Below are 26,496 nucleotides of genomic sequence, written 5' to 3'. Positions count from 1 at the left end.
CCTCTAGATCAGGGGTGTCCAAAGTTTTGGCAGGAGGGCCACATTGTCTCTCTGACACTGTGTTGGGGGGCAGGGAGAAAAAAAAGAATTAATTTACGTTTTAAATTTGAATAAATTTACATACATTTACATAAATGAATATATTAAAGATGAACTTATATGAATGAATGAAGGTCTTGCAATAGCTCAAGGCCTATAAAAGGCCTTGCACAAAGCAAGGCTGGCCTTTCCTTTGCTGCCGCTACTGCATCACAGATGTGAAACAGCAAGCAGTGGAGGGAGCCCTCATCCCACAGCTCACCGAGAGGTCAAACAAGTCGCCCTCACACTGAGAGCAGTTGCATCGGGCCAGTGCGGGCTCCAACAAAAAATCGCCGGAGGGCCAGAGGCTCATTGGAGACTGCGAGCTCCCTGAGGGCCGCATTGAGGGCTGCAAGTGGCCCCAGGGCCGGGGTTTGGGCACCCCTGCTCTAGATAGATGTCACGGGTAAGCATTCTCTGGTTTCAGAGTGTTTAAGATGGTGTATACAATCTATACACACGTTACTGTCCATTTGTGTTCTAATTTAAGAGACAACTAATGTTATCTATAGTGCAGGTTTAGGTGTGACCTCGGATGGCAACTGTAAATAGAACATGACCTGCTGTGAAGTTGAGAAGTCCCCTGAGATCAGCAGAGGGGTGCTGAGCTTGTTGCCTCTTGAGGAGACCAGTTTAACAGCATCACAGGGCAGGGTCTTCTCTCTGGGTGTTGCCTTTATTATGGAATTATCTCCTAGTTAGATTGAACTGCCCCCCCCCCCCCAGCCTTCTGGTGAGGGTTGAATTCTTTTTCCTCCTGGCCTTCCCTTCTTAGTTACTTTTGGTTTTGTGGCTGTATTTTGAGTCAATGCCTTTTTATTATGCTATTGACATTTTTTAGTATTACACTTTATACTGTATTTTGTTTCCCCCTTTTTTGCATGGTAGTGTCTTTCCTCTGTGTTGTACACTGCCTTGAACATTTATTTGGAGGGAAAGGTGGGATATAAATCATTCAAATAAAATTATCCTGTCAGTGATATATTGGACTGCTTGCTCACTGCCACTTCAGTTGCTTAATCACTCTGCTTTCTGACAACCTCTCTCCTACCTTCTCTTCTGAACTTTGGGATAGAGCAGTTTATGGATACCTCTAAAAGAATAAATTATGTGAACGTCTATTAAATTACCCAGAGACTATCCTTGCTGGGAAAGGAATGGCAAAGGCTCAGCAATTTGCATTGTTGATAATTTTGCAACTTCTCGCCCTCCTACTCTTAAATCTTCATGTATGGACATTAGCCTTCAGCTTGAGGCGGAGTGGGAGAATAAGGGGATGTTGCCCAGTGTATGTCTAAGGCTTGCCCTGTAAGTTTGAAGACAGCAGCTAAAGCTATGTCAGAAGTTTTAAATAAAAGTGTGACTTCATGGAATCTGGAGAGATGCCTGAGATTTGGTTTACATTGGGTGTTCCATAATGTACTGATAAGGCCTTGTAAAGAATTGATGGAAAGATGTACGCAGACACACACCCTATATGTGCCCAGTTCTTCGTCATATACTGGAATCCCTTGCTCTTGAACACCCTTAATCTGAGAACTCATCAGTATTGCTTGAAAAGTCCTGAAGACTCAAAATAATGGGAACAGTTTTAGTGCAATTCTAAAAGAATGTTCAGACACACGCACCACAACCAAAAAAGGGCGAAACTCTTATATGAAGGAATTGTATGAAGTATCAGCAGTGTCAGCCCAAATTTGGTGGTACAAATACCAGAGCTGGGATGTACTTATTCTTACCAAGAAACTCTTCAGCTGAAGAAAGAGGAGCAAGTGGGTACAGGAGATGAGTGTTCAGATATATTTAACTTGCTTTCTATGGATGAACGATGCTTTAGGGTTTTTTTTAGAAATCCTGAAAGCAAAAACCTTAAAGAGTATGATTAGTTTGTGGCACTGCCACACTTGTTTCCTATTTGAAGCATTTTGGTTTTTTAAAACAATGAGGAAACAGCTCTATCTGTTAGGTTTGGTGGTAGATTTTTAAAATTACCTGTAGGCATTTGAGAAAACTTCTGAGGAAAGAAGTGGCTAATTGGGATTTCCCTGGTTGAATCTTTCCTAGTGAGAATTCATGCAGGGGTGACCTTAGGCAAACCATTCTCTCTTTGCCCCAACTACATATGGGGTAATGTTTACTTGCTTTACAAGCTGGTGGTAGGGTTTACAAGGTAATACATGTGAAGCACTTCATATGTTCAAAGTGGTATACAAATGCATGTTGCTGGTGTGTCTGTTTAGTTTCCTTAATGTGAAGTGGCTTAAGTTTTTTTCTTTCCTTGTATTATTAAACAGAACAGTAAGTTCTGTTCTGAAGACTGCATGATTTCCAAGTTTAGGGCAGAGGGGCTTCCTCTCCTGGAGCTTATTCCCTTTTCCTACCTAGACAGATTATTCATATATGAAAAAATTATAGAGGGCATGGCATATGTGTCTCTTCCACACTAGATACTTGGAGCAGAAATCTACAAAGTGGATATCTATGTAAGGAAATGCGTGTGGGATGCTGATTGGTAAATCAGATTTCTACCAACAGAAGCTGGGTAATTCCTTTTGCAAACTTTTTATTTTCAGTTCTTTGACTTGCATCCCCTTGTAACTAGTCAAGTTTTCTTCCACCCTGTGCTGGACTGTCTGGCCTTCTTCATGGCATTTAGCTCCCTCTGCCCTTTGCTAGCTGAATGGTTGGAGTGTCTTTGTTCCCCCTGCTGTTCTTCAGTCACTGATATCTCCCAAATAAATGCCTCTTACTGTGGCTTTGTTAAATGGACACAATCAAATGCATGTGACTTTTATCACCTGATGAATGGGCTTTTTATGTACAGCCCTGAAAACCTGCACTTGACTCTGTAAAAAAAAAAAAAAAGAAAGAAAGATAATCCTTCAGGAAACAAAAGACTGTTTTCTTCACATTTCTTCCAGCTAGCACAGCCCTTTGCTCTTGATTGATGGTGATTTTTGTGCAAAGTTCCTGCATCTGTGGTGCTTCGTCCATTGCAGTGTGTGGCCTAAAGCGTGTCTGTGAAATTTGGGATCCTTACTTTGAAGCATTTGGTACTGTGCAGAGAATAATGAAGCACAGCACTTGACTCTTCTGTCAGTTGAACAGCTCTTCCTTGGAAGAAGCCCAGCTGGAACATTTGTCAAGCAACCCGAGTCTCAGTGACTCCTGAATTCAGCTGTTTGACCTTTTGGAAAGAGTTTGTCCTGCTTTGAAAACAGAAAAGCATGCTTCAGAGTGTACTCAAAGCCGGCAGGAAAAGAGTGGCAGCCTTAATAAGGAACATGGAGTTGAAGTCCAAATAGACAGATTCTTAGAATTCATCCCTGTGGAAGGGTATGTATAATGCTGGAAGGAAGAGGAGGCTCTACCTTCTGGTGCTAAGAGTATAGGAGGCACTGCAGTGTAGGGAGAGGCCTGTGTGTGGCAGGTTTTCGGGATTTGTTAGTGCTTTGTACCTGGGCAAATAGCATGTCTGAACCCTGTCATCTCTACACTGCAATGTCTCCTCTACACTGCTTCCACCTTTTTGTTACAGCAGGATATCCCTTCCCATTTTGCATAGTTTAAAATAGTGAACTTGGGAAGGTAAATATGTTTAACAGAAGTACTTGTGTATCAAAATTGCCAACACAGTATAAAGTAAATAGATGCCTAGGTATGCTGTGCCCCCAGTGTGTTTTCTTTCACTATATTCATCTCTGTTCACAGTGTAGTAAGGAGCTACTGCTACCTCTACCACCTTAAATGGTTAAAGATACGCTTTAGGGGTCTTTCCTGCATCTGAAAGGAACTGCATACATGACCATTGTATGGTTTTGCTGGTTGTTTACCTTTGAGGTAGCCTTCTTGGATTTGACATCACGCTGTGCATGTGTAAACTACCCAGACAGGCAAGTTGATGTTTGAATATGTCATTGCTTTGTATCATATTAGTTATGAACTAATATAGCCTAAAGATCTGTTTGCTTAATTCTGAGAACTGTGCTGGTTGATGTTGCTTGTTTGTTTGTATAGCTCATTCAAACACTAGCTTTTGACTACTTTCCTGGGAGCAGCTTGGCAAGAATATATTGGATGTGGTGCTGTGAAGTAGGAACACTTGGCCTGTCAGCTGGATTCTAAACTCTTGCATGCCAGAGTACATTTTGGTCCAGGAGATCGTCTGGAAGAGATTCTTAATTCCCTTATACCTGTTTTCTCTTGGATCATATCACTGTTGTCACACTACATATGGGAGCAGAAGTAAAACTAGCATAAGCTAATAAGTATTGACATAGAATGAGTCTGAACTGTAATGGTTTGTATCGCTTTCCCCTTCATGTGCTTCAGATTCCCCCCCCCACCCCTCTGCACATGGAGCAAAGCTTTAGTTAGCAAGTCAAATGTCAGGCAGCCTGCTGCTCTCATGCACAGCTGCTTTAGGAATTAGCATTTGGACAAAAGAGGTTACTAAGAGCTTTTTGAGAGCTTTCTGGGGCAGGTGCAGTTCTTTAGTCTATCCAGTGTTGGTTTACTGCAGACACTCCCCAAATAAGATGCATGGCCAGCCTCCTCTTACATTGATATTGAACTCTGGCAAACAGACTTGCAGTGGTCAGTCATGTTAATAAAACAAATTGTGTGGTTGAATGCAGAACAGGGAAAATTATTTGTAGGAGGAAGCTTTTGAATTTTCTTAAGCCCAAATGGAAATGATCATGCAGCTTGTTTCTTGGTAGTTTAAATTAAAAAAACAAAACAAAATTGGGGAGTATCTGCAATACCTTCTCTCATGATAGGTGCCACAGGCCAGAGTCTTCCAGGTTGATTAACACTCCTGATTCACTGATCAGATGCCCCCAGTGAGTCAGAAATGCATATTCCCAATTTAGTTCTTGTGTATCTTACTATGTCAAGGGTCTTACTGCTCCAGGAGAGAGCAGGGTACAGTTCCTAGGCAAAAGCCAAATGTTGAGTACAGGTACATGCACATATTCACCTAAGTTCCTGTGCACTTCCACCTTACTGGCCAAATGCACCAAACAGGTAGACAAAGGAGTTATCAGGGCAAACTGCTTTCCATAGGAGCCCCTACCCCTTCTATAGGAAGGAGGTACAGGAGTTGTTGTTGTGGTGCAAAGAAAATAATCTCTCACTTAACATCAAAATAACTAAAGAACTTATAATTGACTTCTGGAAAAAGAGGGATGTACACACACCATTATACATAAATGGTGAGGCGGTGGAGAGGGTTGCTAGTTTCAAATTCCTAGGTATTTACATCACAGGGGACCTCTCATGGACTATTAACACCAGCATGTTAATATTTTCTGAGGAAGCTTGGGAGGTTAAATTTGTCACAGCAGTTGCTTGTGTCTTACTATTTCTGTTACTTACTGTTACTTACTTACTGTTGCACCATTGTGAGTGTCCTAACCTATGGTATCTTGGTGTGGTATGGAAATTGCTCTGCAGGGGACAAAAAGGCTCTGCAGAGAATTATTAAGATCGCGCGGCACATCATCAGCCTTCATCTACCATCTTTGGAGGACATCTATACATCTCGCTGTCTGCAGAAGTCACATAGTATTCTGAGAGACCCCTTCCATCCGGCTCATAAGTTCTTTGAATTGTTGCCTTTGGGTAGACAATACAGAACAATTAGAGCACGCACCACATGATTCCTGAACAGTTTTTATCCCATAGCCATAATTACGTTGAATAAGGCGATATAGTTGTTACCATGCTCCTGGGCATTATGGTCTGTTGTACTGTTTTTATATTATGATACATGATGTATAGAATGTGTGGGTGAGTGTGTAGAGTGTGATTGTTGGAATTGTAGTATATATTTATGCTTGTATCTCAAAGGTGCATAAATTTTGTTGTGCTGTAGCACAATGGCAATAAGGTTACTACTGCTACTGCTACTACTACAGCCAGCCAGCCAGCCCTCCAAACAAGGGGAAGTTGAAGTCCTACAGACTAACTCCCCAGCCCTCGCAAGCTCCAAGCTTTCCCAAGGGACTCAGACCTCAAGGCTCTGGCTTGCTTCATGGTAGTAAACTAACAGCCCAGTCCTATCCAACTTTCCAGCAGGTAGTGATGTGGTGTGGGGTGTGTGTGTATTTAGCTTGCAAAATCTAGAATATTATTAGCCAAAAGTCAACAGAAATCATCACAACCTGGGACACTAATTCTGAAGGCAACAAGGCTGTGTACCAGTGTATTTGACTTCAGAATAGTAGTTAACTACATCCAGTTGGTTTGTTTGCAGTGGGACATATTGTCCTCTTCCTCTCTGTTGTGATGAGGTGACCTAGTCCCAGAGCGAGAGCATTCCCCGTAGCCATTTGGCAATTACTCCACAGATTCTTGCAGTCAACTGGATGAAATTTTCTCTAGAGTCGTATTGCTGCAAAATAATGCATTGGTGTACTAGCTTTGGGATATTTTGCTTGTCATCACCCCTCCCCCACCTCTACATAAAAAGTAGGCTGTACATCACTGCAGTAGTGCATCTGGAAAAGACAATGTTGCCAATAAATCAGGCATGCCTGGTTTCTTAGCTATATGGTCCATTGAGCCATTTTTTAAAAAAAAGATACATTGCCAAGTGCTCCTTGTTGTGAATGGAAGGGGAGGAAGAGGTCAAATGTTGCCTTAAAGACAAGGTCAGGTTTCTGCAATATCTCCAGAATTATGTCTGGGGCTTCTAATACAGTGAATAGCTTCTAAACCTTTTAGTGGTTTAGTTTTGGCTACTGTATAACCATTTAAGATACTCAAAGCAGATTACTGTCTGTAGAAAGTGGGCTTAAAAAAATTAGAGATTTCAAAGTGTGTCCTACATTTGCATTAGATCAGTGTTTCTGAACCAATGGTATGGATACCACCAGTGATACTTGAGGGTGGTGTCTGGTGGTACTCGTGGGACCTCAGACACCTGCTGCTCAGAACATGACACAATAAACAGTGGTTGGAAGCTCCAAACCATGCTTTTCCACACTCACAAAAGCCCTCCCATACACCTTGAGTCTCTTAGTGGTGTTTGTCGCATCACATCTGGCCTCCCAACCCAGAAGTAACTGGCAATGATGTAGGCTACATTTGGTATTTCAAATGGGGGGCCATGTGAAGTGGTACAGTGGAGGACAAATGTTGGGGAAACACTGCATTAAATGGTCAGATTCCATTGGGTAACTCAAGTCAGCAAAGAAATGCAATCAAAATTTAAACTGGTTGCTGTAGATGACCATTCCTAATTTGAAAAAGGAGCACACTTTCTGATGAATTAGCAACCTGCAGATAAAATTTAGCATTGAAACTATGTGTGACTTAAAAAAAGAAGCTATATTTGTGATAGGCTAGAGTGGGGGACAGTCTCTCGTGATGAGGCACAAGTTGTTGGAAGAGTGTATCATTCAGTTAACTTAGGTTTGTCATCTTTTTGGCATAGGCACAGCACCAAACTTTTAATCTCCCTGTAAAGTGAGTTACTGTAGCTGCTGTGCAGGCATCATTATTGTATATACTGTATATATGTACAATATTGTATATTGTAACCATACTTAACTCTGGAAAAATCTCCTTGCTTTGCAGCAGCTTCTGGATATGGAGGCTGCTCAGCTATTGTCATGAGAGCCTGTCCTCATGCATTGTTTAACACTTTCATGAAGGAGAATGTTGGAAATGCTTTCAGGGGGTTTTACACTTGAGAAAAATACTTTGTCTCAAAGTGGTGGCCTGGGACAGCCTCCTTTTTCCATTTTCCTCACTCATGACTAAGGTACAGAGGAATTGAAGGCATGTCATTTTCTTTCCAGCTTCATTATACTGTCTTGCATACTTTACCCAAGAAGAAACTTCTTAAGTGGATTACTGCTGTCAACCATCTCTTAACCATGGCCAGCAGCTGTTGCAGAAACATTGGCTTATAATTGTGTAATTATAAGAGGCACAGGAGTCTCAAGTTTGGTTAACTTTTTAAGTTCTGACTCTTCTCAGTAAGTGTGTTTCTTTGCATTCGCTGAGTTTGTAAAGTTCTTTGTAATTGCTGATGTGTGTTCTGGTGGGTTAGTAATGAATTTTGAGGTGGTGTCTTATAGCTTTTAATATTGGTTATGTGGAAGTGAGCAGAAACTTGTATTTTAACATGAGAAGATACGTAACTTTGCCTTGGCCTGCTTGAATTGCAAGTGCTGCTGCTCTGGTGTGAGTCTTTAATCCAGCTTACAGGTTCTGTTTTATTTAGTAACCTGTTCTACTGACCAACTTACAACTGCTTGTATCACTAACAGGAAACATTCTCATCCATTCCAGCAGGGCACTAAAAAACAAAGGGAAGGAATGGTACCTTTCAGCACTTTTGAATGATTGCATTTTCCAGGTCTTTAAAATCAAACCGTAAGGGGAAATGCATTGACCAGCAGGAAGACTTCCAGACTTGTGAAATGGAGCAAACTCATGCAAAACCATTCCTGTTAAGTTCACCCAGATGTGGCCACTGCATTCAGACATCATGTTCTCCGATCCTCCAAACCACTGGGAATGAGCTGTGTGCAGGTGCCTCCCTTCCTTCCTCCACTTGTGTACCTGGCATAATAGAGCATTTCCTGGTTTGTCAGATCAGTTTGGCATGCATTCAGAGGGGCGTACTGTGGTTTGAGTTACCCATCCAAATACTTATGGCAGAGCTCCAAAATGTGGTTGAAGAAATGCTTATGGATTAGACAACATGATACCTGAACTGCTGCCCATGTGCATCTCCATCTCTCTGGTTTGGCATAAATTTTGTTTTGACATGGTGTGTTACTTAAGACTTGTATTAATGACTTCGAGTTCATAGTGAAAACCTGATTTATGTGTGTGTTCTGATTAGTTTGTGTTGCTGTCCTGTTCTGAATGTGCCTTACTTACATCAACAGAAAAGTATGTAAGAACTGCATGACTAGCTCCATGTGCCCAATGGAGAGTTGGACCTTTTTCTTAAACAGTGCTACATGGTAACTTTTTTCAAACTGAGCAAAGTTTGAAAAGCAGTTCTTGTTATGACTTGGATGTGCTTTTCAGAAGAAATAAGTTGGTTTCTATTGGACTTGCCCAGACTCCTCTCTGGGACCAAGTCCTTGTGAGAGTGGCGAAGTATTTGTCTTGGTGGACATTATCACATTAAGTGAACCTTAGGAAAGAAACAATGAATTTTGTGTTCATTTCTGATGGTTAAACTGGGATAAAATGTTGGTTCTTGAAGAGAACTTGGTGTAGGCAGGTCATGGCCCTTAAAATATGTGGTGTTGGTTGACACAGAACACAGTACAGTCAGAATTCTGATGTTAAAGTAGAAGAACCATAATGATAAAAGTCTGGTGTACTATCTAGAAGGGAGTACACCTTCTAATATACCTCCTAAGTACACACAATGAGTGACATTGCATATCACTGAAACTCTTTTGTTCTTGATTTTGACTCATTGGCTCATCTTAACTCATTTTGAGGAAGGGCCATAGTTCATTGGCAGAGCATGTGCTTTGTTTGCAGAGGGTTCTGAGTTGCCAGCACCTCTGTTTGAAAGTTTCGTGGTAGGAATGCTGAGAAGGACTTCCAGAAGGCTCTGGAGAGCTGGTATCAGAGTTGAGGATGCTGGGCCAATGGCCTGATCACTCTGGCAGCCTCATATGTCACAGTTACTCCTGGGGAAGTGTGGGTAGGATTGCAGCCTAGGTTTGTTAAAAATTTGCCTGCTTCATGATCTCACTTCATCATGACATCACCTCCGTTGGGCCCTGACAGATTCTCATTCTAAGAAGTGGATCCTAGTGCTAAATGTGTGAGAACCACTGCCCTAGAAGGATCTAGAAGGAATTTAGTAGGACATGCTGAAGAAAACTGCTGCTAAATCCTATACATGCCTTTGTGGAATTCACATTTTAATTATGTAAAAGCTAAATTTTTGAATAACATCCATATAAACTGTTCATCCTTACGAACAGTTCCCTTGCTGTAAGCAGTATGATTTGTTAGCAGAATGATCTTAAAGACAAATTTAACATGTAAAATCAAAGAATAACTGAAATGCTTCCTTTACTTCTCCCCCCTCCCCCAAAATAAGCTTCACTCATATTTTGCACTTTAAATTCTAGTGTCCTGATGATGTTGGGGGCAATAATGGAGCTCAGGAAGATGAAGGATTTATGGGGATGCTGCCTCTCCTCCAAGCTCACCATGCCATGGAGAAAATGGAAGAGTTTGTGTGTAAGGTAAGAGATGCAAAGCAAAAGCCTGTCATGCACCAGTGAACTTCTCTCAGCTGGTGGATGCTGTGGCCAGCAGTGTGTGTAGTTATGCCAAAAAAGAGCCAAGTCGCAGTGGGTGGTCGTCAAGGAGTTGTATCCTCTTGCCTGATGCTACTGCTGTGTGTTGGGATCTCTGGGCTCTTGTAATTGGATGAATTAGAAAGTTTAGCGCAATGGGGATTACATGTTGAAATGTGGGATTAAATATGACGGTACAACTGCTGAGTCTCCCTTTGGAAACATCTGTGGAAGTACAAGGAGAATAATGGTCTCTGCATTTAGTGTTTCTGGGTCAAAGAACTTTAATTTACAAGGTCAACTTTTTTCCACACTTTCTCTTTTCAGATCTTGCAAATCTTTGTTTTCAGATTACCGTTTGTCTCCCATGTGGAGCAGCCTCATTGTGCTTGCCATCCAAAGAGTTGGGGGGGGGGGGGAAGAGAAGCAAGTTCTATTGAAATGCCACCCTGGGCAAATCCATTGTGAGCTGTGCAAATATTACTGGTCTTGACTTTCCTCAGCTAGTGTAAGGGAAACAGTTTTGTCTTGGTGCCTGGTTGCTGGTGTTAACATCAGCACTAAAAGTAGGCTTTCAGACCATCTTCTTGCTGTTACCTGTTTGTTTACTTCAAGTCTTCCTTCCAATAGTAAGTTTGGTTGCTTCATAGAAGCCCTAGCCTAGAGAAGCTGCAGTGGAAGCAGTTGGTATTTTTTTTTTAATCCATTTCTGTAGTTTCACATATTGGGCAGTTCCTATTTTGGAATGATACCATGCCATGCTGAGCTCTCACAAAGGAACTCTCTTTCTTCATCAGCTCATAACTCCAGTGGGCCAGCAGTATCTGCAGGCTCCACATCCGTGGATTTTTTAAACTGAAGAAAATGTATACTCTGCGTTAGCCTCCTTTGCTTCGCAACCTGCCATTACACAGCATTCACTTCGTATTTGCCTGTTTACACAAATCATGAATGTTCTGGCAAAGTTATGCAAGCTTATGTCATTTTGTCAAGCTGTGTGGGGTTCTGGAACAAAACCTCTGAAGATACAGAGGACCCACTGTGCCTTCATTTTAATGGTCATGTCACACATCATACATACGTCATCATTCCTGATGCTACTACACAAGCACTAGGCGCTGTAGGAAAGTGGTTTCCTGATGACTGGGCCTGTATTTGTCATGTTCACACAAATCTTGAGTGTGCACCTAAGGTGGCTGTTCTTTTTGTAGAAGGAAGCTTCTTCATAGAGATTTGCTTAACATTTAAGCGAAGCTGTGAGTTACATACAACAGGGCTGTCCTTAGCCCATACAGTGTCTTTGTGCAAATTAGGAAAAGGTGCTCCTTCCTCAGATCTCTCCTCCTTTAGTGCTCCAAGCTGCTTACAAGGACAAGGCTGTGCTGAGGCATTGTGCGACTTCACATGTGCCCACCTAGTGCTTGCCAGTGCCACCATGCTCTCCCTCCCGTCACCTCACAGTGCTGCCAGCTGGAATAAGGGTCCCACGAAACAGTCAGTGTTGCTTGCTGGGTAATTGGCCGCTGGCTACTCCCCAGTGACTCTGTACTGAGGCGAAAATGCGGAATGCCCTGCTCTTTCTAAGGGCATGATGGCAGAAGGAATGACCAGTGGAGGATAGGCAGATTCCAGCCAGCTAGGACTGGTGCCTTTTTGGATGCGGCACCCTTGTGCAGTGCACAGCCTGTATGGGGTGACCCTGACTGGGTATCTGCCAATCTTCAGGAAATTTGTTCAAAGTGAAAAACTTTCAAATTGAGCCAACTACAAATGCTGTGCAGTGCAGACAAGTCTGGCTCTTTCACATCCTGCCATCTGCAGAATTTTCCATCTTCTGTAGCTTGTTGAAGAAACAGATCTTAAAAACTTGAAACATCTCAAATTATGTTTTGAAAATATAACTTTTTTTGGGAAAAACTTGGACTCTTAATTTCAGGAATATCAGGAACTGATAGTCCTTAACACTGTGATCTGTGAGGCAGAATGCAGTTTTTAGTCCCTGTCTGGCCGTTCTCCCCGCACCTGGAACACTTTGAAAGATGGTGTGTATGTTTATCCTACCATTACCTTCAGTAAAACAGGTGTTACAAATTTTCGTGTTCTGTTTCTGGGTAATGCTGATAATATCAACATGGAGAAGACCATGTTAAAGTCTAGACAATAAGACTCATTGCTTACGACGATACTGGAGATTTCTCAGCGTGTTTTTTCGACCTATTTTTACATCTGGTGAAAGCAAGATATGTTTAGCTCCAGAGACTTGCTGCTCCATCTCTAATTCTGGTTGTATTTGTCATGTATTGTTTTCAGTAAAACTAAGGCATTTATATTTTTTAATTTATACTTTTTAATTCCATAAATATACTAAACAGAATGTTATACATTAACTTCCCCCCAAAATTCAGAATTCCAGAAACGTTGCACCTCTGTCCTTGAAAGAAAGTTATTGCTTCTCAGGTTAGTTGATTAAATCAACAGTTTGGTTTTTGTGTCCCCAGATTAATCTGCTTCAGGCTTGTACCAAAACTCTGAAGCTGCTGTGAACTCTGGACATTGCAATGTCTGTTTGGAGAGACTAACCATTTCCCAGAGCGCCTTCCTTTCTGCTTCTAGTAAAAACTGTCATGCAGTGGTTTCTTACAGCACTAAGGGAATCCTGCCATAGTCTCATGCAACCCCTTACTTTCTTCAGGTGTGGGAGGGCCGATGGCGCGTCATCCCGCATGATGTCTTGCCCGATTGGCTAAAGGACAATGACTACTTGTTGCATGGACACCGACCACCCATGCCCTCTTTCCGGGCCTGCTTTAAAAGCATCTTCAGGATACACACAGAGACGGGCAACATCTGGACACACTTACTAGGTATCTGTTTGAATGTGAACATAAAATGTGTACTTGTTTTATTGTGAAAATTGGAGTCGGGATAGAGGAGAATGGAACTTGGGAAAGACTGTTGCCCTTTGGGCAAGATGGGACTTGGGATGGAACTGAGCAGGGATGCAGGTGGGGACTCCCATAGCATATCATGTATCTGGTTTTTGTTTGCATTTGAATGAAGGGGTGCTGAGCAAAGGCTGAACTGATCTTTTACTTTCCTTCTACCTTTTTTCCCCTAAAGTGAATCTCCAGTAGAATAGCGTTTTTCTGATCCAATGCCAGCTTATTGTTTGAATTCCTGATGTAGATGTAAAATTATCCTTAACTATTAGTGCTTTACTGTTCTTTCTACCCATGACTGGTAACTGTGTGGGGTGTGCTAGGTCACATGGATCTTCATGCTGTTGTTCCTGAAGGCACTTTATTCCTAAAAGCTATTAATGAGCAGCAATACTAGTTGAAGCAAAAATTGGAGTGTATCTAGCAGTTAGGTGCCAGTGCTGAAAATTGGCAACAGACTGTTTTTCCAAAGGGGAGATTTACTTTTTAATCCAACCTTTGCAATGCATAGAATGTCATGAGCTCTTTGCCATTTCATTGGCACGTCATTGCAGCATTTAATAGTGAGTCACAGAATACATCTTTAAATACACCTGTGCCTGCCAGAAGGCAGGTGGCATGATCCACTTCCTGTTGAGCCATGCACAAGCACCATGGCCTTTTGTGTGTTGATACTTTAAGGCAAAACCCTCTGGTCTGAGTTTTGAAAACTCTGGATTGCAGTAATGCAGAATAGTGGCTTACTCAGCATATCTCTGTGGCTGTCTCACAGCAGTATTGGCTGGGGTTGCCCCTGAAAGAAGCTTAATTGCTTGTGTTTACTGAGCCTTTCTTGGCTCCTGGGACTAATAGTGGGTCAGACTACCAATTAGCTTGAGTTGATTCTATGGTTACTATTATAATAATAGTATACGGCTATCTTGCTTGGTAGAATGGTGTAGTCAAAGTAAACCTGCCCCAAAACTGGATGGCTCACTGGGCTTGGGCAAATTTAACCAACCAATTTTCTGTATACTACCTCACTACACATCTTAATTATTGGGGAAATTGCATACAAACCTGGTTGTTGTTGTCAGATCACTTGTTGTAGCTGTGTCTTAGTGCTGCTGCTTTGCTCAAAAATCAGCAGTGTCCTTTAAGAGGGTGCTGAGTGGCATTAATTAAAAGCATGTGTGCCTCACTGGGCTTGCGTTGGACTTGAGGTCCTGCAATGACCTAGTACTAGCATATCCTAGTACTACAATTATTATTATTATTTATTAACAGTATTTATATACCGCTTTTCAACTAAAAGTTCACAAAGCGGTTTACAGAGAAAAATCAAATAACTAATGGCTCCCTGTCCCAAAAGGGTTCACAATCTAAAAGATGCAAAAGAACACCAGCAGACAGCCACTAGAACAGACACTGCTGGGGTGAGGTGGGCCAGTTACTCTCCCCCTGATAAAAAGAGGAGCACCCACTTGAAAAAGTGCCTCTTACCCAGTTAGCCAGGGGCTAATTAATTTGTTGGGTAGCTTTGATGAGACTGTCTATTGTGAAATAGGCCACTTAGTGGTGAGCCGTTCTGAGAACTCCCAAAGCGGAGATCATTCTGCTGAAGTAAATCTTAACTGGAAAGTTCTAGAGAAATGTGGCTGTTGTCCCTGGGACACACCAATTTTGATGTGATGTTGCTCTTAAATTCCTTCCTTTATCTCTCTGCGCATTCACACCTCACCCAAATCTTTTAATTATCTGCTCCTTCTTTTGTCTAGGCTGTGTATTCTTTCTGTGTCTGGGAATCATCTACATGTTCCGGCCAAACATGTCTTTCGTAGCACCTTTGCAGGAGAAAGTGGTCGTTGGAATGTTCTTCCTTGGAGCCATTCTCTGCCTCTCCTTCTCGTGGCTCTTCCACACAGTTTACTGCCATTCAGAAGGAGTCTCAAGGCTCTTCTCCAAGTAAGTAGTTTAGTTGCTGATGCTTGCACTTAGTCAGAAGTCCCTGGTTCAGTTTTTACCCCTGGGGGAGGGAGAAGAGCCTGAAATTGAGGGGAATGGCTTGCCTGTTTATAAACACCTCTAAGGTGGTATGGCTCTTCTTGTCGGGGTTGCTGAGGTCAAGGGTCCCCACACCCCGGTCCTGGGGCCACTTGCCAGGCACTCCCAATCCTGCCCTCAGGGAGCCCCCAGTCTCCAATGAACCTCTGGCCCTCTGGAGACTTGCTGGAGCCCACACTAGCCCGATGCAACTACTCTCAGTGTGATGGCCAACTATTCGACCTCTCATATGAGCTGTGGGATGAGGACTCCCCCACTGCTTGCTGTTTCACATCTGTGGTGCAGCAGTGGCAGCAAAGGAAAGGCTGGCCTTGCTTTGTGCAAGGCCTTTTATAGGCCTTGAGCTATTGCAAGACCTTCATTCATTCACATAAGTTCCATCTCTAATATATTCATTTGTGTAAATTTATGTAAATTTGAAATGCAAACTAATCCTCCCCCCCCCCACGGCCCCTAACACAGTGTCAGAGATGATGTGGCCCTCCTGCCAAAAAGTTTCGACACCCCTGGTCTATAGGGTAGCCTGTTACCTGTGGATTTGATCACTTGCAGATTCTAAATCGTTTTCCAAAACTTGTAGCACACATTAATATATAGAAATATATTAATGTTTAGTTGCTGAAGATGATCAGCGCAAGAGCTCTGCTTTACAAATTGTTTTGTTTATCCATCCCAGCTAAGAAGTCATCAAGGCAGCTTACAATTGACATAAAATAATAAGCACCACCAACAAATAATGCAGTGGAAGAATAAACAAAAAATACAACTAAAGGAAAGGCCCAACAGATGTTCTCATTTTTCTGCTTAAAAGTGGGCAATGTGGAAGTCAGCTGGGTTGGGGGGGGAGGAGAGTTCCACAATTGGGGGAGGTGCCATGGAAAAATTCCTGTATCCATAGGAGCTGCACTTGTTTAGATGATGGAATGTAGAGCAAAGTGGGATAACAAGTGGGGAGGACAGGGCAATGGGTGTTCCGTTATGATGATACATAGTGCTTTGTGGGCCAAGCTCAAGTTCTGATACAAAAAAGCTCTTTTTTAGTACTTGAGCCCTTTGTCATTTCTCCTCTGTCAAGGGTATGCTACTTCTGAGGCATGCAGGAAGGCAAACTGGATGAATCTTGTTAATCAGCAGAGGTGTTCTAGCAGGATTCTGTCAGTGTTCTACTTTATAAGAGATCTTGCAGAGCAGTGTGCTGTGGAAGCCATGATGGCATGTGGGCAGGCTACTTCAGATAGATAGATACAAGTACTGCGGTAATGTAACAGCCTGTAACTTCTTTCCTCCTCCCTTCAGGCTGGACTATTCGGGTATTGCCCTTCTCATAATGGGCAGCTTTGTCCCATGGCTCTACTACTCTTTCTACTGCAACCCTCAACCCTGCTTCATCTACTTGATTGTGATCTGTGTCCTGGGCATCGCAGCCATTATTGTGTCCCAGTGGGACAGGTTTGCAACCCCTCAGTACCGTGGAGTACGCGCAGGTAAGACTCGAGTGTTGGCTTTGGGAATGATTCTGGTTTTTGTTAGTTCAAATTCAGCCAATGACATTGAGTGCTAACCTAGAATGAATGATGATGTTTTCTTAGATATCTTTTCTGAATGGAATTTGTAGCTCATAAATCAAACATGATTTGATTTATGTGGTTGGTCTGTGGCACTCCTTGCCACAGCATGTGGTGATAGCATCTGGCCTAGATGCCTTTAAAAGGGGATTGGACAAGTTTCTGGAGGAAAAATCCATTACGGTTTACAAGCCATGATGCTTGTAACAACCTCCTGATATTAGAAATGGGCTATGTCAGATTGCCAGATGCAAGGGAGGGCACCAGGATGCAGGTCTCTTGTTATCTGGTGTGCTCCCGGGGCATTTGGTGGGCCACTGTGAGATACAGGAAGCTGGACTATGGCCTATGGCCTGATCCAGTGGGGCTGTTCTTATGTTCTTATGACAATGTGAGCATCAATCATACTTGCATAGTGTTAAATTCCAGAAGGGTAGCAGCATTTGCCTCCAGGAAAACAGCCAAGTCTTATGTCACTTGAGTGGCTTTGTGACATCTTTTGTTGGCTAGAGCCACTTTGTCAGATGCATGAAGTGGTGGTCTCAGTTGGCATATTTTTTTCTTGGTGTGCCTGTAGAGTGTGGACTATATTATTAACACATTTGTAACCTGTTGTGTCCAAAACCACAAAATGTGCACACACTTTCTATCGGTGCATGCCTGGTGCTTCATGTATCTGATGGAAGTAGACTTTATTCGTTTAAACTCTCCGCCACAGTAGATGTTAGTCTTTAAAGGACCTGAAGGTTTTTTGTTGTGATAAAGTTGCACAGTTCTTCTTGGAAGCGAACTTGTTGTTATGTGATAATTCTGTTGTGTGTCAGTATGCCAAAGACCTTGACTGCATTCACCCAAAGGGCTTATCAGTAATGTGAAAATTCCTCCTAGCTTAGCCTGTTGCTTTTTCTCATTGAAAAGGAGTCTGAATTCTAGTAATGTCATCTGAGTGAGCTTATTAACACAGCAATTCCCAAATTGTGTGCAGTGAGAGAACTGCTAATGTTCGGAGGATCCTTTGGGAATAGCACTTTTCTAGGGAAGGGCTTTTTGAGGCATCTCTACATAAGCCACTCCTCTGGCCTTGTCTACCTTGTGGAGGGGGTGAATTCTGCTGCATTGGATATGATGTGGACATTTAAGTCATGAAGTGCAAAGATACAGAACTATGGCCTGCATTCAGAGGTGACTGCGTGTTTTGAGCAGTAGCTCATGCAAAACTGCATGTGGTGGATGCCTCTGAGGGTAGGTGGTAATGTTCATACTTTAGATTTAGAAACTTTGCAGGGATGTGAAATATGCTCTCCACTTAAATTCTGGGAAAAAAGCAGCCATTTCTCTATTGAAGAGGCTTTATCCTTGCCTTTTGGGAAGGTCCAAGTTGTCAGAATCCAAGGACAGTGAAGTTGATACAGTGTCTTGTAGGAAGACAAGTTCAGGATTTTTGTTTAGTTCAGTTCAAACTGTGGACTGGAACAGAAAATCTGCTCTGCAGCTTATTCTGAACCTGATTTAAGCATTTCTCTTTCCATTGAATGACATGTGAAGGCCTGGAGTTCTCTCTCCTTTCAATAGCTGTTACCCTGTGTTTTTTTTAAGCATCAATCACATGCCATTAGGAAGTTAGAGGTGCATCCAGATACTTGACCAGGAATTCTTGGCCAGCTCATCTGTAGTGGCATATTTGGGGCACTCACAAACGAAATTAAGTATACTTTGGTTTTTGTGAGTTTTCTTTTAGAAAACTCGCTCAGTTACCAAATTTTAAATCATTTATATCCCACTTTTCCCTAGGAGTTTAAAATTGCAATGCAGAAATAAAGCAGGCAGATGAAAAAGTTAATTGTATGCATTTGAATAGATTAGATCTGTGTATATCTTGCATACTTTGTTTTTAGATGTATATAGTTGGGAGAATAGAGAATGCCTCTTATAAAAATTGCTGGTGAAAGGCACAGAAAGTACTTTCTCTTTCCTCTTCCTCCTCACAAATGTTTTAAATAATGTTGGCCTGATTTAATCACTGGCAGCTTTGAGTTGATCAGAAGGCTTTTAATATGATCAGTCAATTAAGCCTTGTGCTCTCAAACAAAACACAACCTCCCCAGCCTTTTGCTGGGCTCAGAATTTTGGGAGTCCACCCTTGTGTTTGCCACTGACATTTTTTGCATCCAAGGCTGAATCTGTCCCACTTCCGTTATCTCCTAGGAGTGTTTCTGGCTTTGGGCCTTAGTGGGGTCATCCCCACCCTGCACTTTGTCATCTCGGAAGGGCTCCTGAAGGCTGCCACAATGGGGCAGATAGGTTGGCTGGCTCTCATGGCCTGCTTGTATATAACGGGTGCTGCACTGTATGCTGCTCGCATCCCAGAGAGGTTCTTCCCGGGCAAGTGTGACATCTGGGTAAGTATAGAAGGGAAATAACTGTCAAGCATGTGGTCGGCAGAGTTGGGAACATCCCTACTGCATATCTGTAGTGACTGACCAGAAGAGCTGCAGACCTGTGGTGAGGAGCAGAAGCACTACCCATTTCTGGAAGCTTTGTAGACTTTACAGCAGGGGTGTCCAAAGTTTTTGGCAGGAGGGCCACATCGTCTCTCTGACACTGTGTTGGGGGCCAGGAAAAAAAGAATTAATTTACATTTAAAATTTGAATAAATTTACATAAGTTTACATAAATGAATATATTAAAGATGAACTTATATATACAAATGAAGGTCTTGCAATAGCTCAAGGCCTATAAAAGGCCTTGCTCAAATCAAGGCTGGCCTTTCCTTTACTGCCACTACTATATCATAGATGTGAAACAGCAAGGAGTGGAGGGAGCCCTCATCCCACAGCTCACATGAGAGGTCAAACAGTTGCCCTCACGCTGAGAGCAGATGCATCTGGCCAGTGCGGGCTCCAGCAAGTGTCTGGAGGGCCAGAGGCTCATTGGAGACTGGGGGCTCCCTGAGGGCCACATTGGGAGTCCTCGAGGGCCACAAGTGGCCCCAGGGCCGGGGTTTGGGCACCCCTGCTTTACAGGAATGAGAGCTCCTGTTTTGGCATATCTGGTTCCCAAGTGATGGAATGGCATGTACAGTAGCTACAAAAATGCAGCCATTCTGAGTTGTGCTGTGAAGATGTCCTGTTTTTTCTGCCAGTTCTGCCAAGTGGGTGGGGGTGGATTTAAATGGGCATTTTTGGTCCTTTTATAACCTGACCACAGAAAAGGGAAACCAGCCTGGTTTCCTTGCAAGTCAGTCTGTGGCTTGCGCTTTGGCAGGCTAGTCCTAGACACTGCCTGCTCTTAGTCTGTAATTCTGTCCTCTGTGCTTTTTGTTTGGGGAAGTGGGGAATGTCTCTTGCCTGAGCAGTGCGTGCAGTGATGTTCTTTTTGTTTCCCCTTACAGTTCCATTCGCACCAGCTGTTCCATATCTTCGTAGTGGCTGGTGCTTTTGTGCACTTCCATGGTGTTTCAAACCTTCAGGAGTTCCGTTTCATGCTTGGGGCAGGCTGCTCAGAGGACGAGATGCCGTAAAAGTGGCGAGACGCCAATGATCATAACCAAAACCGAACCATGGGAGTGGTCAGGAGTTCCACATGCAATTGATGGGTGCATTAGTTGACACCTCACCTGTGGTGGTGTTGAAGCTTCACAGGGATTCTAACTATAACACGGAAGAGAAATTCATACCTCAAGCATTGGATTTAAATTAATTTTGAAGGCCTGGAAGTTCTTCCTAACTTATTCCTGGAATCTACAGACTGAATAACCGAACGCCCTTTCTTAATCAGCTTCTGTTCAATGCCATATTTATTTGTAGGATATAAGAAGGGTTGTTCTGAAGGAAGTGGCTAGTGTGGTTTTTTCTTAAAAAAAATCTAGCTTAATTAAGATTTGTAACTTGTTCAGGTAAGTTGATTTTAGATGCTGTTTTGGGAAACATGTAAATAAGATTTCTAACTTTCTGTTTAATGAAAAATTTATATAAATGTTTTAAACATGGGGGAGGGGTTTTGTATAGAATGCAACATGCAAGTACCACACACTGTTTCAATTTTGCACAAAGTCTGGCGTTCAAGAGTACCAGGCGAAACCCCTGGGGAATTTGATATCTGGGTCCTGCAGATTCTTCCTTCCTTCCTAGTGCTGGTGTTACATTGGCCAGTTAGATCCAGTAGCTCAGTGTTTCCCGCACCCTGAATCCAACTGCTGTTTGGGCCCATATGTTCAGATGACAGAGGCAGGTGAAGGCACTGTGAAGCAGGGCATGCCTTTAACCTCTCTGCCCCTTTTGTGGCTGGTTTTGCTTCCCCAGCCTTCTGTTGTGTTCAGATTTGATGGCTTAAAAAGCACAGTGTGGTACATACCTTGACCTCTTCAGGGTCTGTTGTCAGTGTTTTGCCATCCAGTTAGCCCTGCCATCCCCCTATCCAAGTGCAATTGTTAGTGTGGGCATCTGCCTTGTAGGTGAACCAGTGAGTAGATATGGCCACATAGGGAGTAGGCAGGTTTGTGCTGGGGAGAAAGAGGACAAGCTAGGTAATTGTTAACCCAGACTGGATTTATTTTGTGCTGCTGAACGCAGTAGTGCTAAGGTTGCCTGTATTAAGTACACTGAACTCAGCTTGCTTGCAATGTAACACTGCCGTTCTTTCGCTCTTCCTTCTGGTATCCAGGACAACGCTGTATACACATCTAAAATGAACAGTCCACAGACTTTTCCTCCCCTTTGTTTTTTTAAAATACTACTTAAGCCCAATGAAGCTTGTCAGGTTTAAACTCTGCAGCAGGCATTGCTGTTATGCAGAAAACACTTTACGTAAGGCTTCCCCAGGTGGTTTAGCTGCACAGGCCAGGGAGAGCACTCAGTCTGGCGTGAAATATCTGCATATTTCCTCCTGCTAGGTTTGGTAGGGCAGGCTGGAGCTGAAGAGAATTTTAGAGTGTGTCACAGTGGGGAGAGTTACTATGGTCCATTGTGAATGAAAAAAGAATGTCACAGGTTTTTTGTTTGTATGTGGGAGCGGAGAAGGGTAGTATCTGTCTCTCTTAAAACATTGTAGTTATAATGAAGAGGAGCATGGGTTCGGGGGTCCTGTCTTCCTATCCAATCCTTCTTCTGGAATTGAGTCTTCTGTCCTCTCAAAACAGAATCTAGAAGTATTTAGACCTACAAGAGGTGCTTAACGGCTACTTGTAGGCAACTCAGAGTGTGTGTGTTGTTGACAGGGTCACAGTGTGGATTGCAGATCAGTCAGAATGGCAGCCTAATGTTAACTTTAATTTCTTGCTAAAAACTTAAAAGTATTAATTGAACCCCTCCAACAAAAAGAGGGTCCAGTGCTAACTATCTGGCAGCAGGGTGGATTTCCTAATGAGGGTAAGCAGTGATACATATCACATTAGACCTACCTGTCTGCAAAGCACTTTTGGGGTACCTCTGTATCTGTACCAGCAGGAGCTACACCTCTCTTTTCTGGATCCTTTCAGGCTCACTGTCAGAAGGGGCTCTCACTACCTGGTCCAACACAGCACAGAACCTGTACAGAAACACAATGCTCAATGTCCTGTTTTTAGCCCCTATTGGTCCCTGTTGAGGACCCATTTATGTCCCAATAAAACTGCTTAGCTGTGCACTTTCTTTTCTGTGGTGCTTGCTGAGACTTCTTCCCAGGTTGGCACCTGATTGCCTTACTCTCAGCAATTGAAGGTTTGCTTGCTTTCTCTTTCTGTGTTTGCAGGTTTTTGGCATAGGATAGTTGGGCACTACAGCTTCTTTTTTCCCCCCATTAACTAGTGGCCTTGTTCAGTATCTTTTTTTTTTTTTTAAATGCTTACTGTTGGAGGCAACAAAGCACATCTTGGATTTTGAAGATTGGGGTCCCCGAACAATGGGATCTCATGACTTGTTGTATTAACTTCTAATAAAAAGAAAAAATTGAGACAATTTTGTTATATGGGTCTGTTGTGTAATCATTATTTGCAAAAACCACACACTCTTCTGACAAATTAGCTTAGATATTGGGGAGTTTGGAGTGTTTTGGGTTGACTTAGTGACAAATTACCTATGAAGCTCTTGGATGAGCTTCTATGGTTTAGCTTTTTTTCACTTGGTGTCTTATTTTGCTGTGTGTTGCATCGACTGGATATGCATGCATATGATAGCAGAGGCTTGGTCTAATTATTTAAAATCAATGGGATTTGAAATGACCAATGACAGCCACTTCACCCGGTGTCTGGCATTCTTGATTCCCTTGTCTGTCTACCCTTTCTTATTCAGAGCACACAGCCCCTCTTATCACTAAGGCCTATGTAAAGGTACTAGCTCCTCTGTCCATGCTACCAGTCTTCTCAGATCAGTGTTTTTTTCCACTGTTGAAGGAGCATGTAGTTTAAGCAGCACTAGTCTTCATACCACACATTGTGGGTTCAGTGTAATGGGTTGAATATTAAAAGCAATTGCTGTTGGCAGAGTGGATAATTGAAATGAATAGAAAACTGAAGCTGCAAAGGTCTAGGAAAGTGGTTCCCAAACTTATTTGGGTTGTGATGTCCCTACAGCTGCCTCAGTAGGGCTCTGCATTCTTGGATCTCACAAAATCTCATGAGATCCAAGATCCATAAAGGCAAGAGTTTAGCTTTTGTCAAGCTTGTGTGTTCCACCAACAGCAGACAACTTTTGCTTTCTTCTTGCTGCTTCTCTTTTCCCCCCAACTAGGATTGTAAGATGGGAGCAGCTTTGGTCATGTACAGAGCTTCACCTAGAGTAGCCCATAGCACACACTCTCCTGGCCCGTATAACATAGGCAAGCCTTGGGAAAGGATGGCAAAAGTTGTCCCAGGGCCTCAGCCTGCTTTAGCTTGGCCTCCCCTCTCATCGGTAGTGGTTGAGGTTGAGGAAATGCCACAGCTGAAGCAGAAGCTTTTTGCTTTTCTGAAGGGCCAGTATTGCAGTGAGCCTAAGCTGTGTAACATGTTGTGTGCGCATCCAGTTTTTGCACCAAGTATCATGTGCCATTGTCCATCCCTGAAAGTGCTATGGAGCTTTCCTGGAGCGTTTCCCTGGAACATTTGTCAGTGCTGTGTGACCTGTGCCTCAGTGTGAAGAGAGAGAGTGCAGCACGCTAATTATGCAAGACCAATAAGGACACAAAACAACTCTAAGTATATAATGAAAATGCCATATTTTAAAAAGACTGTATATCAAACACATTTTAAAAAGAAAAAAAAGTCCAACCGCCTCCGCTTCATTTTGTAATCTCCCCTTGGGAACTTGAAAGCAGGCAGTCCTTATTGAAACTGTAGTACTATCAATGAAAGTGTACAGCTCTTGGGATGGTGTCAGCATTTTGTTGACATTGCATTGTAAAAACAGGACGTTCTTTTAAACTGACTTTTCTGCAGAGGATGTCATGACTATCTTTTGTAGGTCTTGCTGTAAGTGCACATGCTCCAAGGCTAGCCAGCTAGTGCTTGGTAGACCCAAACCATGCGGGGACGGTGCTGGCGGTGGTGTTGGTAACTCAAGTCAGGTGACTTGCACTTGAGTTGCAAAAATGTGTAATTTTGGGTGACTGCAACTTGTGAGTTGCGAGTGTGGAAGACTCTGAAAAAGACTTGAGTTGGCCCCCCTGACTCAGCACTCATCCCCATGCATGCTGACCTGAGCCTGCCTGTGTGTCTAGGGTTGCCTGCTTACTGTTTTCACCATGTGGAAAACCTTGTGCAGCCACAATTCTGACAGATGAGCAGCAGGGGATTTCAGCCAGGAGGCAGGAAAGGGTTAATGTGTGCAGGAGCAGGGAGGCGGGACTGGGCTCTTTTCCCATCTCTGATAGGAATGAAAGGATGATCAGTGGACAAAGGATCAGCATTCTCATATTTCCATTGGCTGAGGAAGGGCAGGAGGATGGGCAGGGCAACCCACATTGAATGATTAGCTGCTGTGGGACTACTTCTAAATTGGGCTGCCAAGGATTAGGTCATGCTGGTAATCCTCCCAGTTGCTGCTCATGACCCTCCTCCTCCCTCTTGCTGCTTCTCTACCAGCTTGCTCACATGCCCTCCCTATTTACAGATGGGCAGGGACAGCAGGGGAGTGTTCAAAGAAGCTCTGACACACATACAGTCCCTGGCAGCAGCCCTGTTTTTTCCACTGTGGGCTTTTTAAAGGGGGGGGGGCAACTCAACTCAACTCCTTTAGAGTCACTAAATGGTGACTTGGAGATTCGGAAAGTGCCCTTGTTAGAACTCTTTTGAGTCAAGTTGTGGGGGGCAGTGACCCGGTGACTTGACTCGAGTCACGCTGGGTTTTCCCATCCCTGGGTGCTACAGACTAGATACGTACAATTTATCAAGGTGTAGTGACTATTTTGGCCATAGCTTCAGAGAGACAATTCATTATAAAATTGCACCTCTTTTTTGTGAGTATATTTTGATAATCATTACTTAAGGCTTTACTATAAAGCCTGACTGCCCAGGGCTAGAAAATACACTTCTAGTCACTTTACTCTAAAGATGACACTGGGTCCTACTACAAGGAGTTATTAAAAATGATCATACTTGAACTCAGAGGCTCCACATGTAAACTTTAACAGTCTTTCTTAAAAGTGAAGAATTGGTGTGTTATAATGGGCATAAGTCTGACCTGGTTCAGGCTGCCAACTTTATAATCTAAAGGAGGGAACTGTTCTACTACCTTCCACTGGAACTTCCTTCAAGGGGTTACAGAACCAATGGTAGAGATGCATGGATACAAGAAATATTTCCTATCCCAACATGGAAAGGTACAATCCCTTGTTAAAAAAAAACAAAAAACCAGTGTAGTATACTCCTTGAAATGGATATCATGAGTGAGCTGTTTTCACATCACACTAGTGCCCCAAATAATTGTTTGTAGCTATTCTATAGCAGAACTCTGTGTCAATTTGAGGAGAGCTCAATGTTCTTAATAGGTAGGTATCAGATTAAGGAATGACTGGCAAAACAGTCCCTGCAGTAGAATTTCCCCTCGTAGATGTAGGAATCCTGGTCAAAGCAATCAAAGAGCAACATAGCAGTGCTGATGGCAAAGCTTGATTTTTGGATGCAAAGTCTACCCTGTGACTTTATTGAGGCAAGATGTCCTCTAGCAGCACTGCCCAGGCTTCTAAAGATGCTTAGAAGAAAATTGGGAATGCCTGCATCTAATAAATAGCACTGATGAAGTCTGTAGAGCCCTAGCATTATGGAGTAGAGCAAAGGATCAACATTCACTCCAGCAAATGCTGATCCTCATACCGGGCCCCTTTTCCCCTTCTGTAAGCTCCTCCACGCTGCTAGGGCAGGAAGGTTCAGTGGTGTACTTGACTGCACAGATATGTGATCCCGCTTGGTCTGTAACCACAGTGCCCCCAATTGGAGTTGAAAAGTGCTTAAGGAAAATGTATCACCGCAACCACAATGCAGAGCTAGAAAGTGTTTTGGGAGCCCAAATGGTGACCAGCCTTCATTGCATCCTCTTCATGCATACAGGAGTTCATTTGGTGCCATTGAAGTAGCAGAATCTGTCCCATTCTGGCTCAAAGTAAGAACTGTGGTGGACTTTG

At 43.0% G+C, this 26,496-nt stretch overlaps 1 protein-coding gene across 4 annotated transcripts in view; it reads left to right on the top strand.

Moving 5' to 3' along the window:
- Positions 1-22,489, top strand: part of ADIPOR2 (adiponectin receptor 2) — a 46,319-nt gene extending 23,830 nt beyond the window's left edge. For all 4 annotated transcript variants that reach the window (XM_066634207.1, XM_066634206.1, XM_066634209.1 and 1 more), the window contains 6 exons: positions 10,206-10,322; positions 13,069-13,240; positions 15,073-15,259; positions 16,655-16,842; positions 19,129-19,322; positions 20,315-22,489. In XM_066634207.1, the coding sequence (XP_066490304.1) occupies positions 10,206-10,322; positions 13,069-13,240; positions 15,073-15,259; positions 16,655-16,842; positions 19,129-19,322; positions 20,315-20,443 (987 nt within the window). In that variant the 3' untranslated portion in view covers positions 20,444-22,489. The remainder of the gene's footprint in view (positions 1-10,205; positions 10,323-13,068; positions 13,241-15,072; positions 15,260-16,654; positions 16,843-19,128; positions 19,323-20,314) is intronic.
- The last annotated feature ends 4,007 nt before the right edge of the window (positions 22,490-26,496 follow it).

This window comes from Tiliqua scincoides, chromosome 7 (assembly GCF_035046505.1).
Source record: "Tiliqua scincoides isolate rTilSci1 chromosome 7, rTilSci1.hap2, whole genome shotgun sequence".
Taxonomy (NCBI): domain Eukaryota; kingdom Metazoa; phylum Chordata; class Lepidosauria; order Squamata; family Scincidae; genus Tiliqua; species Tiliqua scincoides.
Note: the sequence above shows the minus strand (reverse complement) of the source record. Positions and strands in the feature narration are given on the sequence as shown.